The sequence below is a fragment of the Cydia fagiglandana genome, chromosome 18 (genome assembly GCF_963556715.1).
Source record: "Cydia fagiglandana chromosome 18, ilCydFagi1.1, whole genome shotgun sequence".
Lineage (NCBI taxonomy): Eukaryota > Metazoa > Arthropoda > Insecta > Lepidoptera > Tortricidae > Cydia > Cydia fagiglandana.
This window is the reverse complement of record NC_085949.1, coordinates 16,530,278-16,545,688: the sequence shown is the minus strand read 5'-3', so window position 1 is coordinate 16,545,688 and position 15,411 is coordinate 16,530,278. Positions and strand designations below refer to the sequence as shown.

Genomic DNA, 15,411 nt, shown 5'->3' with positions numbered 1-15,411 from the left:
TTAGGGGCGGCAGTCTATATGGTGGGTGCAGAGAAAGGGGCGACTAGTACTTTACTACAGGGCCTGGGGCCTAGGGCGGCAAAGACAGCATGTCCGCCATTACTGCAAGTTAACATGGAACACGGAGGAGCACAGAACAGACAACCTGGTTCCCTATGTAGAGTTTACGCCACGAATGTAAAACAGAATTAATACTAAATAAATTTACCTTTATTGACCAGCACATTTTTCTTAAGACAGTCCATGACAGCTTCGATCTTAGAGGAGCGCATGGTAAGTTGGAACACGGGGTTATTCGGAGACAGTACGGAGCGAATGGCCTCGGCTGCCGTCGTGCCTTCTTCCTCTGGCGCTGTTGTAGAGTCGTTCGCTTTATCACGGCTCTGGAAACAAATATGATTAAACTTAATGAATAAAAATACTTTAATCTAAATCTATAGTTCGTTTTTTAGCATTAGAAATAAGGTAAACTATCTTGATGTGTCTTTTAATTGAAAAACACATTTTAAAAATAAGTTACGGCAAATATGTAACAGTTATGAATGTAATACGTTCATTTATATTCTTCTGCTTTCATAAGTAATAGTTATTGATTTTTAAAAAGCGTTTTTCAATTAAAAGACATGTCAAGATCGCTTACCTTCTTTCAAGTTCTTTCTAATGCTAAAAACAACGAACTATAGTCTGTACAATAATAATAAATAGTAGAATAAACATAAACGTCGGCCCTCTGCACTAAAGGTGGGATCAGACGGTTCACTCGAATGAATGTTTACTTGAGTGAATGGTAATTTTTTTTTCCATTGCATTACTTATTCACTTTTTATTTTCTTTCACTATGGCGTCGAATGAAGTTGTGCGTCTGGATAGATTTTTATCTGTGATCATTTATTGATGTTAACAAGCAAAAAGCAAAGAAAACGTCAACGGTGGTGGGTGCGAACTTCGAATACATTGGGGAAACCAGCCATTGAAGATCCCGAATTGTATCGCAACGTTAAAAAAGCGATCAACAACCTAATTCTCCGGCACTGACCTTATTAGCGTCCTCCAAGGTCAGCTTGTTCAGCTCGGCCAGCAGGTCCTTGCCGCCCTCGTCCTCCTCGATGGCGCCGGTGTCATCCCCGTCCAACATGGCGGCGATCAGGCCGCAGTGGCAGCACACTTGACGGACCTATATACTAGATTCATGGCACTGACCTTATTAGCGTCCTCCAAGGTCAGCTTGTTCAGCTCGGCCAGCAGGTCCTTGCCGCCCTCGTCCTCCTCGATGGCGCCGGTGTCATCCCCGTCCAACATGGCGGCGATCAAGCCGCAGTGGCAGCACACTTGACGGACCTATATACTAGATTCATGGCACTGACCTTATTAGCGTCCTCCAAGGTCAGCTTGTTCAGCTCGGCCAGCAGGTCCTTGCCGCCCTCGTCCTCCTCGATGGCGCCGGTGTCATCCCCGTCCAACATGGCGGCGATCAGGCCGCAGTGGCAGCACACTTGACGGACCTATATACTAGATTCATGGCACTGACCTTATTAGCGTCCTCCAAGGTCAGCTTGTTCAGCTCGGCCAGCAGGTCCTTGCCGCCCTCGTCCTCCTCGATGGCGCCGGTGTCATCCCCGTCCAACATGGCGGCGATGAGGCCGCAGTGGCAGCACACTTGACGGACCTATATACTAGATTCATGGCACTGACCTTATCAGCGTCATCCAAGGTCAGCTTGTTCAGCTCGGCCAGCAGGTCCTTGCCGCCCTCGTCCTCCTCGATGGCGCCGGTGACATCCCCGTCCAACATGGCGGCGATCAAGCCGCAGTGGCAGCACACTTGACGGACCTATATACTAGATTCATGGCACTGACCTTATTAGCGTCCTCCAAGGTCAGCTTGTTCAGCTCGGCCAGCAGGTCCTTGCCGCCCTCGTCCTCCTCGATGGCGCCGGTGTCATCCCCGTCCAACATGGCGGCGATGAGGCCGCAGTGGCAGCACACTTGACGGACCTATATACTAGATTCATGGCACTGACCTTATCAGCGTCCTCCAAGGTCAGCTTGTTCAGCTCGGCCAGCAGGTCCTTGCCGCCCTCGTCCTCCTCGATGGCGCCGGTGTCACCCCCGTCCAACATGGCGGCGATGAGGCCGCAGTGGCAGCACACTTGACGGACCTATATACTAGGTTCATGGCACTGACCTTATTAGCGTCTTCCAAGGTCAGCTTGTTCAGCTCGGCCAGCAGGTCCTTGCCGCCCTCGTCCTCCTCGATGGCGCCGGTGTCATCCCCGTCCAACATGGCGGCGATGAGGCCGCAGTGGCAGCACACTTGACGGACCTATATACTAGATTCATGGCACTGACCTTATCAGCGTCCTCCAAGGTCAGCTTGTTCAGCTCGGCCAGCAGGTCCTTGCCGCCCTCGTCCTCCTCGATGGCGCAGGTGTCACCCCCGTCCAACATGGCGGCGATGAGGCCGCAGTGGCAGCACACTTGACGGACCTATATACTAGATTCATGGCACTGACCTTATCAGCGTCCTCCAAGGTCAGCTTGTTCAGCTCGGCCAGCAGGTCCTTGCCGCCCTCGTCCTCCTCGATGGCGCCGGTGTCACCCCCGTCCAACATGGCGGCGATGAGGCCGCAGTGGCAGCACACTTGACGGACCTATATACTAGGTTCATGGCACTGACCTTATTAGCGTCCTCCAAGGTCAGCTTGTTCAGCTCGGCCAGCAGGTCCTTGCCGCCCTCGTCCTCCTCGATGGCGCCGGTGTCACCCCCGTCCAACATGGCGGCGATCAGGCCGCAGTGGCAGCACACTTGACGGACCTATATACTAGGTTCATGGCACTGACCTTATTAGCGTCCTCCAAGGTCAGCTTGTTCAGCTCGGCCAGCAGGTCCTTGCCGCCCTCGTCCTCCTCGATGGCGCCGGTGTCACCCCCGTCCAACATGGCGGCGATCAGGCCGCAGTGGCAGCACACTTGACGGACCTATATACTAGGTTCATGGCACTGACCTTATTAGCGTCCTCCAAGGTCAGCTTGTTCAGCTCGGCCAGCAGGTCCTTGCCGCCCTCGTCCTCCTCGATGGCGCCGGTGTCACCCCCGTCCAACATGGCGGCGATCAGGCCGCAGTGGCAGCACACTTGACGGACCTATATACTAGGTTCATGGCACTGACCTTATTAGCGTCCTCCAAGGTCAGCTTGTTCAGCTCGGCCAGCAGGTCCTTGCAGCCCTCGTCCTCCTCGATGGCGCCGGTGTCACCCCCGTCCAACATGGCGGCGATCAGGCCGCAGTGGCAGCACACTTGACGGACCTATATACTAGGTTCATGGCACTGACCTTATTAGCGTCCTCCAAGGTCAGCTTGTTCAGCTCGGCCAGCAGGTCCTTGCCGCCCTCGTCCTCCTCGATGGCGCCGGTGTCATCCCCGTCCAACATGGCGGCGATCAGGCCGCAGTGGCAGCACACTTGACGGAGCCGCAGAAGCAGGACCAAGATCTCGTGGGCTTTCACTGGCTTTGCTCCTGTAAATAAAAAAATAAAATAAATAAATAAATAAATAAAGCGTTTATTCACAAGCTTACTTACATTTAGATACAATACATTCTTCTGCCAAACCACATAGCGGCTTGTTGGCAGACGAGGCTCCTATTATAATTAGCTTAATATGCAAGTACTAGGTAGTTTATTTATATGTAACTTAAACTTATCTACTTAACCCTTTACCGCATGCGTAGCCCAATATGGCATTTACAATTTAGATAACTATTGATAGCTATTAAGGTTCATTTTTAAACAAATACTTTTTATTTATGGTATGAAGTTAAGGGGTCAACTCTATGGTATATAAATATCATATTAATTTATATATGGTAGGTATATAAATTAATATGATAGGCCATTCTTACACAAATCGATCAAGCCTCACAGTAAGTTCGAGAATGTTGCAATGGTTCTTAGCTATGTTTAATAGAAATCGATCCAGCTGTTTGAAGAGAGTATCAGCTCTTTTTTAAATTAAGTAAGGCATTTTTGGCATGAAATGGGTTTTTTCATCATAAAAAAATAAATAAAGTTTGTTCATACCTTGAAGTGCAATCATCCTTTTGTGCATCTCGTAGTAGGCGGTATCCTTCTGTCCCCCTCTTGGCATAAAACCGCCGTCGGCGTCCTTTTCTGCGCGCTGGTGAAGGAACTGAGCGAAAAGAGTCTTCGAAAACACCAGCACCTACAAAAGTACTATTTTTATGAACGAAAAACTAGATCACCAGCGCTTCCAACGTGTTACATAAACGTAATGAAACCAGTGGCGGATTTGCAGTCTTTGCCGCCCTAGGCCCCAAGCCTTGTAGCCGCCCCTTTCTCAGCATCAGCACCCATCATATTGACTACATTTGGATCAGGCAACGAAAAGATATATTATAGAGGGAAATGCTTGGGACACATTTTTTACTTAGTAACTTTTTTGGACTCGTTAGGAGGTGAACATATCAAAAGTAGGGGGGGTTTGGTTTGAAGGTCACATTTTTCGGTTATTCGCTTATTATATCTCAGAAACTATACGTCCTTGTGACATGAAGGTTTTACGAAAAAATAAGCAAATACTTATTCATTTTAAGTGACAGTTTTGCCAATAACATTGACTTTTTATGTACCTACAAAAACATTCAAAAAATCTAAAAAAGAAACATAAGAAAAACATTGTATTTGCCTATTTTCTTGAATAACTGCTAAACTATTTATCCTAAAATTATAAAAAAAATATTTGAGATTCTTGAGCTCTTTGATTTGATATGTAATACGGTATAGTTTGAAAACCTTTATTTTTAAATTTTCTCATTTACCCCCCAAAAATGGCCCCCATATTTAAAGGAGAAAATAGGCTGTGACAGACGGACAGCCAGACGCACGAGTATATATAAGGGTTCCGTTTTTTCCTTTTGAGGTACGGAACCTTATAAACAAGGCGCGAAGGCGTCAACAATATGCGAAATCGACGCCACACTCGCGTCCGCGGCTTCGCGCCGCGATTCGCGCACAAGTGTGGAGGGCCCTCCAGATATCGTAAAAATTGTAGCTTGTAGCAAATTTAACCAACTTTCTTTTTGTATAATGAATAATGATCATGTCGTTAGAACGCATAGTTCCGAGATATAAGCGAAAAACTGAAAAATGTGACCTACAAACCTCTCTCTTCCCCCGACTCGAGGGCTACGGCCGGGGACTTTTGATATGTTCACCTCCTAGATAGTCCAAATAAAGTTAGGTACAAAGTCAAAAATTGTGTTTCAAGCATTTCCCTCTAGGTACCTTTTTTTGAGAATTCGTTGCCTGGCCTGATAAATTTTGAGTCATTTTTTGTTATCATCAGCGAATTTTTTGTCACAATTTGCCGCCCCTAATATCTCGCCGCCCTAGGCCCGGGCCTACTGTGCCTTATGGGAAATCCGCCACTGAATGAAACCTACTTTCGTACACACCATTAAAGTATATAAACATACACGTATAAGAAAATACAAATAGACAAACATAATATGTATGCATTCATTATTTTTAGGGTTCCGTACCCAAAGGGTAAAACGGGACCCTATTACTAAGACTCTGCTGTCCGTCTGTCCGTCCTTCTGTCACCAGGCTGTATCTCACGAACCGTGATAGACAGACAGTTGAAATTTTCACAGATGATGTATTTCTGTTGCCGCTATAACAATAAATACTAAAAACAGAATTAAATAAAGATTTAAGTGGGGCTCCCATACAACAAACGTGATTTTTGACCAAAGTTAAGCAACGTCGGGCGGGGGTCAATAGGGGAGAGCGGGGTTAAACGTGCCGATTTTCATAAAATACTAATTTGATCTATGAAAACAGTGTGAATAAGGTATGTGGGTTGCGCTATATTAAATAATGATTATTTGCGTTTCTGAGTAGCGATATTATTTTGTGCATCGTTAAACAGTTTTTTTACCAGAATTTTTTTTATGAGATAGGTCGGAACGGAACAACTAACCCCGCTATGGGGCGGGTTGTTCCGTTGCTAAAATTTATAACTTATCCGTCATATATTTAAATCTTAGTTCACACACGCTAAAAGAGTATTTTTCAGTTCGTCGAAATATATGATAATTTGTTGTGTACTATCAACAGATAGTAAAAAAAATCCAAAGCAAAAATGTGTTTATCCTCCGTGGGGTTCGTTGTGCCCTCGTTTTTTATTTATTTTCCATAACTACTATTCTACTATAATGGAAGCAACGAAAACGGCTCCTGCAACCGCATAGTGGTCTGACTTTTCGCGACAAACATCATACGAATCGCTCCATGGTTTACTTGCGTTCCTATTCCCATCGGATCAACTTACCTCCGGCACGTTTAACCCCGCTCTCCCCTACTTGGATGGGTGACCGTTTTTTTTTTGCTGTTTTTTGCATTATGGTACGGAACCCTTCGTGCGCGAGTCCGACTCGCACTTGCCCGGTTTTTATTTAATTGCTTTTGAGTGATTCAGTATGAAAGAAAGTACTTACTTTCTGATAGACGTTCATCTCTTCTTTAGTGAGCGTCACGTGGCATTGGTGCGCGGTTCGCTCCGGCAGGTCCTGCAATTATTATCGTAATTACTATTAACTTGAATTGAAGTTCAACAACTACTATTAGTCAGTGGACAAAGTTGATGAATATTAACTAAATTGTCGGTAGCAAAAAGAATTTAAATTAGAGGCGTATTTAATTAGCAAAGTAAATTTTGTAGTCACAGTAAATTGACTGCCGTATTTCGAAACAGGATTAAAACTTTTAGAACGCCATTTGACTTTGATCCTTGTTCACTGATATTAGTTAAATATCAAAGGGTGTCGCCATCTATACGAGTATAGGACAAAGGTATCGAGCCATCTTTTCGAGCGATGACTGATGAAATTTAACACAGTGAAAGAACAAGTATCATAGTCAAATGGCGTTTTAAAAGTTTTAACCGTTGTGTCGAAAGATGGCAGTAAATTTACCGTGACTACAAAATTAACTTTGACAATATTCCTCTAGTCTAAATTATGTTTGCCAGTAGTTACCACTGGTAAAAGGTGGGAAAAAATTCCATTAGTTACCACTGGTAAGAACTTGGTGGTAACTAGTGGGAATAGCCCGTAAGTTGTCGGTAGTATAGGAACAGTGGTGTCACCTTGAGTTGCCCTTTAGCTTGCAGCTGCACCTTGGTCCTCCTCAGCATGATGCAGCGCATGATGGTGCTCAGCCTCTCCTGCCCGCCCGCGCTTCTGTTATCGATCCATGTCTTCCACATCTGTCTCCGCAGTAAGTAGTCGGTAGTATAGGAACAGTGGTGTCACCTTGAGTTGCCTTTTAGCTTGCACCTGTACCTTGGTCCTCCTCAGCATGATGCAGCGCATGATGTTGCTCAGCCTCTCCTGCCCGCCCGCGCTTCTGTTATCGATCTATGTCTTCCACATCTGTCTCCGCAGTAAGTAGTCGGTAGTATAGGAACAGTGGTGTCACCTTGAGTTGCCCTTTAGCTTGCAGCTGCACCTTGGTCCTCCTCAGCATGATGCAGCGCATGATGGTGCTCAGCCGCTCCTGCCCGCCCGCGCTTTTGTTATCGATCCATGTCTTCCACATCTGTCTCCGCAGTAAGTTGTCGGTAGTATAGGAACAGTGGTGTCACCTTGAGTTGCCCTTTAGCTTGCAGCTGCACCTTGGTCCTCCTCAGCATGATGCAGCGCATGATGGTGCTCAGCCGCTCCTGCCCGCCCGCGCTTCTGTTATCGATCCATGTCTTCCACACCTGTCTCCGCAGTAAGTAGTCGGTAGTATAGGAACAGTGGTGTCACCTTGAGTTGCCCTTTAGATTGCACCTGTACCATGGTCCTCCTCAGCATGATGCAGCGCATGATGGTGCTCAGCCTCTCCTGCCCGCCCGCGCTTCTGTTATCGATCCATGTCTTCCACATCTGTCTCCGCAGTAAGTAGTCGGTAGTATAGGAACAGTGGTGTCACCTTGAGTTGCCCTTTAGCTTGCAGCTGCACCTTGGTCCTCCTCAGCATGATGCAGCGCATGATGGTGCTCAGCCGCTCCTGCCCGCCCGCGCTTTTGTTATCGATCCATGTCTTCCACATCTGTCTCCGCAGTAAGTAGTCGGTAGTATAGGAACAGTGGTGTCACCTTGAGTTGCCCTTTAGCTTGCAGCTGCACCTTGGTCCTCCTCAGCATGATGCAGCGCATGATGGTGCTCAGCCGCTCCTGCCCGCCCGCGCTTTTGTTATCGATCCATGTCTTCCACACCTGTCTCCGCAGTAAGTAGTCGGTAGTATAGGAACAGTGGTGTCACCTTGAGTTGCCCTTTAGCTTGCAGCTGCACCTTGGTCCTCCTCAGCATGATGCAGCGCATGATGGTGCTCAGCCTCTCCTGCCCGCCCGCGCTTCTGTTATCGATCCATGTCTTCCACATCTGTCTCCGCAGTAAGTAGTCGGTAGTATAGGAACAGTGGTGTCACCTTGAGTTGCCTTTTAGCTTGCACCTGTACCTTGGTCCTCCTCAGCATGATGCAGCGCATGATGGTGCTCAGCCTCTCCTGCCCGCCCGCGCTTCTGTTATCGATCCATGTCTTCCACATCTGTCTCCGCAGTAAGTAGTCGGTAGTATAGGAACAGTGGTGTCACCTTGAGTTGCCTTTTAGCTTGCACCTGTACCTTGGTCCTCCTCAGCATGATGCAGCGCATGATGGTGCTCAGCCTCTCCTGCCCGCCCGCGCTTCTGTTATCGATCCATGTCTTCCACATCTGTCTCCGCAGTAAGTAGTCGGTAGTATAGGAACAGTGGTGTCACCTTGAGTTGTCCTTTAGCTTGCAGCTGCACCTTGGTCCTCCTCAGCATGATGCAGCGCATGATGGTGCTCAGCCTCTCCTGCCCGCCCGCGCTTCTGTTATCGATCCATGTCTTCCACATCTGTCTCCGCAGTAAGTAGTCGGTAGTATAGGAACAGTGGTGTCACCTTGAGTTGTCCTTTAGCTTGCAGCTGCACCTTGGTCCTCCTCAGCATGATGCAGCGCATGATGGTGCTCAGCCGCTCCTGCCCGCCCGCGCTTCTGTTATCGATCCATTTCTTCCACATCTATCAACGCAGTACGTGATATTAGAAAAATATTAACGAGCGTATATTTATTTTCACCACACCAGCTCGTAAAGGCTTACTTTGCGCTTCAAAAACTGATAGCAAAGTTGCATTTTATTCACATGTGAGGCAAAGTAATCAAATGCAAATTTTGAGTTGTTATCTTATGTTTCCTGGTTGAATTCACTTTTAAATGATGAATTGGGGTGATAAATATTTAATAACATTCATTTGGACTTGATTTGGTTTGATTGTGTTTGATATTTTACATTTAATATTTGCTTCGGGTTGGTAGGGTGAAAAATTTTGTGTTTCACTCGGGGGCAAATTTTGTTTAACCCTCGTGCTTTGAAACCCTCGCAACGCTCAAGATTCCATTTCTCGAACCACTCGCTACGCTCGTGGTTCAATTATGGAATCTTTCGCCTGCTCGGGTATCAATATTAACCCGAGCGGTTAAACAACAACTTTGCCCCCTTGTAAAACAAATAACTATTGATTTTCAATCGTAAGAAAAAAAACATTTATTTTTGATTGCTGAAATTAAAAACAATCGCTGTTTGTCGACGAAATTATCAATGTTGTTCGAGCAAAACGCCAGTGGACGGAATAGCCTCTATGACGGAATTAGCCACATTGACCTTAGTCTTTTCTCGTATAAATTCCTTCTGACTAGGATTGAGTCTACCTATAGTAATTTGACCATTTTTTAGAGTAACTTGTTTTGTTCATTTGTCCTCTGAAAGCATTATTTAGTTTTAGTAAGTAGAACTGCAGAACTGAAGATCGGTAAATGATATCATTGTAAGCTGTTACGTGAATTTCCCTTTAGTTGAAAGCATTATTTTGCGAATTAAATTTTTAATTTTATGCTATGTATACTCACGGCGAGATCATCGAAGGGCGTACACCGCAGGAACTTGAGCAGAGCGAACAGATCTAAATCCTGCAAAAAAAGACAAATACGTATTACGTCACAACACAAGATATTAGGTAGTTAGATTACAGGAACTTGTAATATGCATGTCAATTTCCTTTATACACGTTAGTAGTAAATGTGTTGTTTGAAAATATTATAGGGTGACATCGTCATTGCGTGACTAAATCCTAATTATTCTTCTCAGTAAAGATATAAAAATGTGACATGTTTTGACAGGGGGGAGGGGCGAGTCACAAACTTTGTCACGTCACTTTAACTTCATCTGTAACCGACTTGGTGTGACAAGGGGTCAAAAATAATGAAAGTCGTGAGACGTAATTTATGGATGGGGGTCCATATGGTTGTTTTTTTTCTAAATTAGACTAGTATGTGAGTAATACCTTGTTGTGCAGCGGCGTGCCGGTGAGCGCCCAGCGGCGGCGCGCGCGCAGGCCGCACACGGCGCGCGAGGTGGCGCTCTTGTGGTTGCGCACCATGTGCGCCTCGTCCAGGATCACGCGCCGCCACGATATGCGCATCAGTAGTAGTATGTGAGTACATAGTACCTTGTTGTGCAGCGGCGTGCCGGTGAGCGCCCAGCGGCGGCGCGCGCGCAGGCCGCACACGGCGCGCGAGGTGGCGCTCTTGTGGTTGCGCACCATGTGCGCCTCGTCCAGGATCACGCGCCGCCACGATATGCGCATCAGTAGTAGTATGTGAGTACATAGTACCTTGTTGTGCAGCGGCGTGCCGGTGAGCGCCCAGCGGCGGCGCGCGCGCAGGCCGCACACGGCGCGCGAGGTGGCGCTCTTGTGGTTGCGCACCATGTGCGCCTCGTCCAGGATCACGCGCCGCCACGATATGCGCATCAGTAGTAGTATGTGAGTACATAGTACCTTGTTGTGCAGCGGCGTGCCGGTGAGCGCCCAGCGGCGGCGCGCGCGCAGGCCGCACACGGCGCGCGAGGTGGCGCTCTTGTGGTTGCGCACCATGTGCGCCTCGTCCAGGATCACGCGCCGCCACGATATGCGCATCAGTAGTAGTATGTGAGTACATAGTACCTTGTTGTGCAGCGGCGTGCCGGTGAGCGCCCAGCGGCGGCGCGCGCGCAGGCCGCACACGGCGCGCGAGGTGGCGCTCTTGTGGTTGCGCACCATGTGCGCCTCGTCCAGGATCACGCGCCGCCACGATATGCGCATCAGTAGTAGTATGTGAGTACATAGTACCTTGTTGTGCAGCGGCGTGCCGGTGAGCGCCCAGCGGCGGCGCGCGCGCAGGCCGCACACGGCGCGCGAGGTGGCGCTCTTGTGGTTGCGCACCATGTGCGCCTCGTCCAGGATCACGCGCCGCCACGATATGCGCATCAGTAGTAGTATGTGAGTACATAGTACCTTGTTGTGCAGCGGCGTGCCGGTGAGCGCCCAGCGGCGGCGCGCGCGCAGGCCGCACACGGCGCGCGAGGTGGCGCTCTTGTGGTTGCGCACCATGTGCGCCTCGTCCAGGATCACGCGCCGCCACGATATGCGCATCAGTAGTAGTATGTGAGTACATAGTACCTTGTTGTGCAGCGGCGTGCCGGTGAGCGCCCAGCGGCGGCGCGCGCGCAGGCCGCACACGGCGCGCGAGGTGGCGCTCTTGTGGTTGCGCACCATGTGCGCCTCGTCCAGGATCACGCGCCGCCACGATATGCGCATCAGTAGTAGTATGTGAGTACATAGTACCTTGTTGTGCAGCGGCGTGCCGGTGAGCGCCCAGCGGCGGCGCGCGCGCAGGCCGCACACGGCGCGCGAGGTGGCGCTCTTGTGGTTGCGCACCATGTGCGCCTCGTCCAGGATCACGCGCCGCCACGATATGCGCATCAGTAGTAGTATGTGAGTACATAGTACCTTGTTGTGCAGCGGCGTGCCGGTGAGCGCCCAGCGGCGGCGCGCGCGCAGGCCGCACACGGCGCGCGAGGTGGCGCTCTTGTGGTTGCGCACCATGTGCGCCTCGTCCAGGATCACGCGCCGCCACGATATGCGCATCAGTAGTAGTATGTGAGTACATAGTACCTTGTTGTGCAGCGGCGTGCCGGTGAGCGCCCAGCGGCGGCGCGCGCGCAGGCCGCACACGGCGCGCGAGGTGGCGCTCTTGTGGTTGCGCACCATGTGCGCCTCGTCCAGGATCACGCGCCGCCACGATATGCGCATCAGTAGTAGTATGTGAGTACATAGTACCTTGTTGTGCAGCGGCGTGCCGGTGAGCGCCCAGCGGCGGCGCGCGCGCAGGCCGCACACGGCGCGCGAGGTGGCGCTCTTGTGGTTGCGCACCATGTGCGCCTCGTCCAGGATCACGCGCCGCCACGATATGCGCATCAGTAGTAGTATGTGAGTACATAGTACCTTGTTGTGCAGCGGCGTGCCGGTGAGCGCCCAGCGGCGGCGCGCGCGCAGGCCGCACACGGCGCGCGAGGTGGCGCTCTTGTGGTTGCGCACCATGTGCGCCTCGTCCAGGATCACGCGCCGCCACGATATGCGCATCAGTAGTAGTATGTGAGTACATAGTACCTTGTTGTGCAGCGGCGTGCCGGTGAGCGCCCAGCGGCGGCGCGCGCGCAGGCCGCACACGGCGCGCGAGGTGGCGCTCTTGTGGTTGCGCACCATGTGCGCCTCGTCCAGGATCACGCGCCGCCACGATATGCGCATCAGTAGTAGTATGTGAGTACATAGTACCTTGTTGTGCAGCGGCGTGCCGGTGAGCGCCCAGCGGCGGCGCGCGCGCAGGCCGCACACGGCGCGCGAGGTGGCGCTCTTGTGGTTGCGCACCATGTGCGCCTCGTCCAGGATCACGCGCCGCCACGATATGCGCATCAGTAGTAGTATGTGAGTACATAGTACCTTGTTGTGCAGCGGCGTGCCGGTGAGCGCCCAGCGGCGGCGCGCGCGCAGGCCGCACACGGCGCGCGAGGTGGCGCTCTTGTGGTTGCGCACCATGTGCGCCTCGTCCAGGATCACGCGCCGCCACGATATGCGCATCAGTAGTAGTATGTGAGTACATAGTACCTTGTTGTGCAGCGGCGTGCCGGTGAGCGCCCAGCGGCGGCGCGCGCGCAGGCCGCACACGGCGCGCGAGGTGGCGCTCTTGTGGTTGCGCACCATGTGCGCCTCGTCCAGGATCACGCGCCGCCACGATATGCGCATCAGTAGTAGTATGTGAGTACATAGTACCTTGTTGTGCAGCGGCGTGCCGGTGAGCGCCCAGCGGCGGCGCGCGCGCAGGCCGCACACGGCGCGCGAGGTGGCGCTCTTGTGGTTGCGCACCATGTGCGCCTCGTCCAGGATCACGCGCCGCCACGATATGCGCATCAGTAGTAGTATGTGAGTACATAGTACCTTGTTGTGCAGCGGCGTGCCGGTGAGCGCCCAGCGGCGGCGCGCGCGCAGGCCGCACACGGCGCGCGAGGTGGCGCTCTTGTGGTTGCGCACCATGTGCGCCTCGTCCAGGATCACGCGCCGCCACGATATGCGCATCAGTAGTAGTATGTGAGTACATAGTACCTTGTTGTGCAGCGGCGTGCCGGTGAGCGCCCAGCGGCGGCGCGCGCGCAGGCCGCACACGGCGCGCGAGGTGGCGCTCTTGTGGTTGCGCACCATGTGCGCCTCGTCCAGGATCACGCGCCGCCACGATATGCGCATCAGTAGTAGTATGTGAGTACATAGTACCTTGTTGTGCAGCGGCGTGCCGGTGAGCGCCCAGCGGCGGCGCGCGCGCAGGCCGCACACGGCGCGCGAGGTGGCGCTCTTGTGGTTGCGCACCATGTGCGCCTCGTCCAGGATCACGCGCCGCCACGATATGCGCATCAGTAGTAGTATGTGAGTACATAGTACCTTGTTGTGCAGCGGCGTGCCGGTGAGCGCCCAGCGGCGGCGCGCGCGCAGGCCGCACACGGCGCGCGAGGTGGCGCTCTTGTGGTTGCGCACCATGTGCGCCTCGTCCAGGATCACGCGCCGCCACGATATGCGCATCAGTAGTAGTATGTGAGTACATAGTACCTTGTTGTGCAGCGGCGTGCCGGTGAGCGCCCAGCGGCGGCGCGCGCGCAGGCCGCACACGGCGCGCGAGGTGGCGCTCTTGTGGTTGCGCACCATGTGCGCCTCGTCCAGGATCACGCGCCGCCACGATATGCGCATCAGTAGTAGTATGTGAGTACATAGTACCTTGTTGTGCAGCGGCGTGCCGGTGAGCGCCCAGCGGCGGCGCGCGCGCAGGCCGCACACGGCGCGCGAGGTGGCGCTCTTGTGGTTGCGCACCATGTGCGCCTCGTCCAGGATCACGCGCCGCCACGATATGCGCATCAGTAGTAGTATGTGAGTACATAGTACCTTGTTGTGCAGCGGCGTGCCGGTGAGCGCCCAGCGGCGGCGCGCGCGCAGGCCGCACACGGCGCGCGAGGTGGCGCTCTTGTGGTTGCGCACCATGTGCGCCTCGTCCAGGATCACGCGCCGCCACGATATGCGCATCAGTAGTAGTATGTGAGTACATAGTACCTTGTTGTGCAGCGGCGTGCCGGTGAGCGCCCAGCGGCGGCGCGCGCGCAGGCCGCACACGGCGCGCGAGGTGGCGCTCTTGTGGTTGCGCACCATGTGCGCCTCGTCCAGGATCACGCGCCGCCACGATATGCGCATCAGTAGTAGTATGTGAGTACATAGTACCTTGTTGTGCAGCGGCGTGCCGGTGAGCGCCCAGCGGCGGCGCGCGCGCAGGCCGCACACGGCGCGCGAGGTGGCGCTCTTGTGGTTGCGCACCATGTGCGCCTCGTCCAGGATCACGCGCCGCCACGATATGCGCATCAGTAGTAGTATGTGAGTACATAGTACCTTGTTGTGCAGCGGCGTGCCGGTGAGCGCCCAGCGGCGGCGCGCGCGCAGGCCGCACACGGCGCGCGAGGTGGCGCTCTTGTGGTTGCGCACCATGTGCGCCTCGTCCAGGATCACGCGCCGCCACGATATGCGCATCAGTAGTAGTATGTGAGTACATAGTACCTTGTTGTGCAGCGGCGTGCCGGTGAGCGCCCAGCGGCGGCGCGCGCGCAGGCCGCACACGGCGCGCGAGGTGGCGCTCTTGTGGTTGCGCACCATGTGCGCCTCGTCCAGGATCACGCGCCGCCACGATATGCGCATCAGTAGTAGTATGTGAGTACATAGTACCTTGTTGTGCAGCGGCGTGCCGGTGAGCGCCCAGCGGCGGCGCGCGCGCAGGCCGCACACGGCGCGCGAGGTGGCGCTCTTGTGGTTGCGCACCATGTGCGCCTCGTCCAGGATCACGCGCCGCCACGATATGCGCATCAGTAGTAGTATGTGAGTACATAGTACCTTGTTGTGCAGCGGCGTGCCGGTG

The 15,411-nt window shown here is 52.6% G+C and overlaps 1 protein-coding gene across 1 annotated transcript in view; it reads right to left on the bottom strand.

Annotated features, from left to right (window-relative positions):
• The window catches only part of LOC134673639 (transcription termination factor 2), a 54,943-nt gene that overhangs the window by 22,116 nt on the left and 17,416 nt on the right, over nt 1–15,411 (bottom strand). The window contains exons 14-19 of the mRNA XM_063531640.1: nt 10,003–10,062; nt 8,997–9,116; nt 6,521–6,592; nt 4,080–4,221; nt 3,333–3,517; nt 209–383 (exon numbers count right to left, since the gene is read on the bottom strand). Coding sequence (XP_063387710.1) covers nt 209–383; nt 3,333–3,517; nt 4,080–4,221; nt 6,521–6,592; nt 8,997–9,116; nt 10,003–10,062 — 754 coding nt within the window. The remainder of the gene's footprint in view (nt 1–208; nt 384–3,332; nt 3,518–4,079; nt 4,222–6,520; nt 6,593–8,996; nt 9,117–10,002; nt 10,063–15,411) is intronic.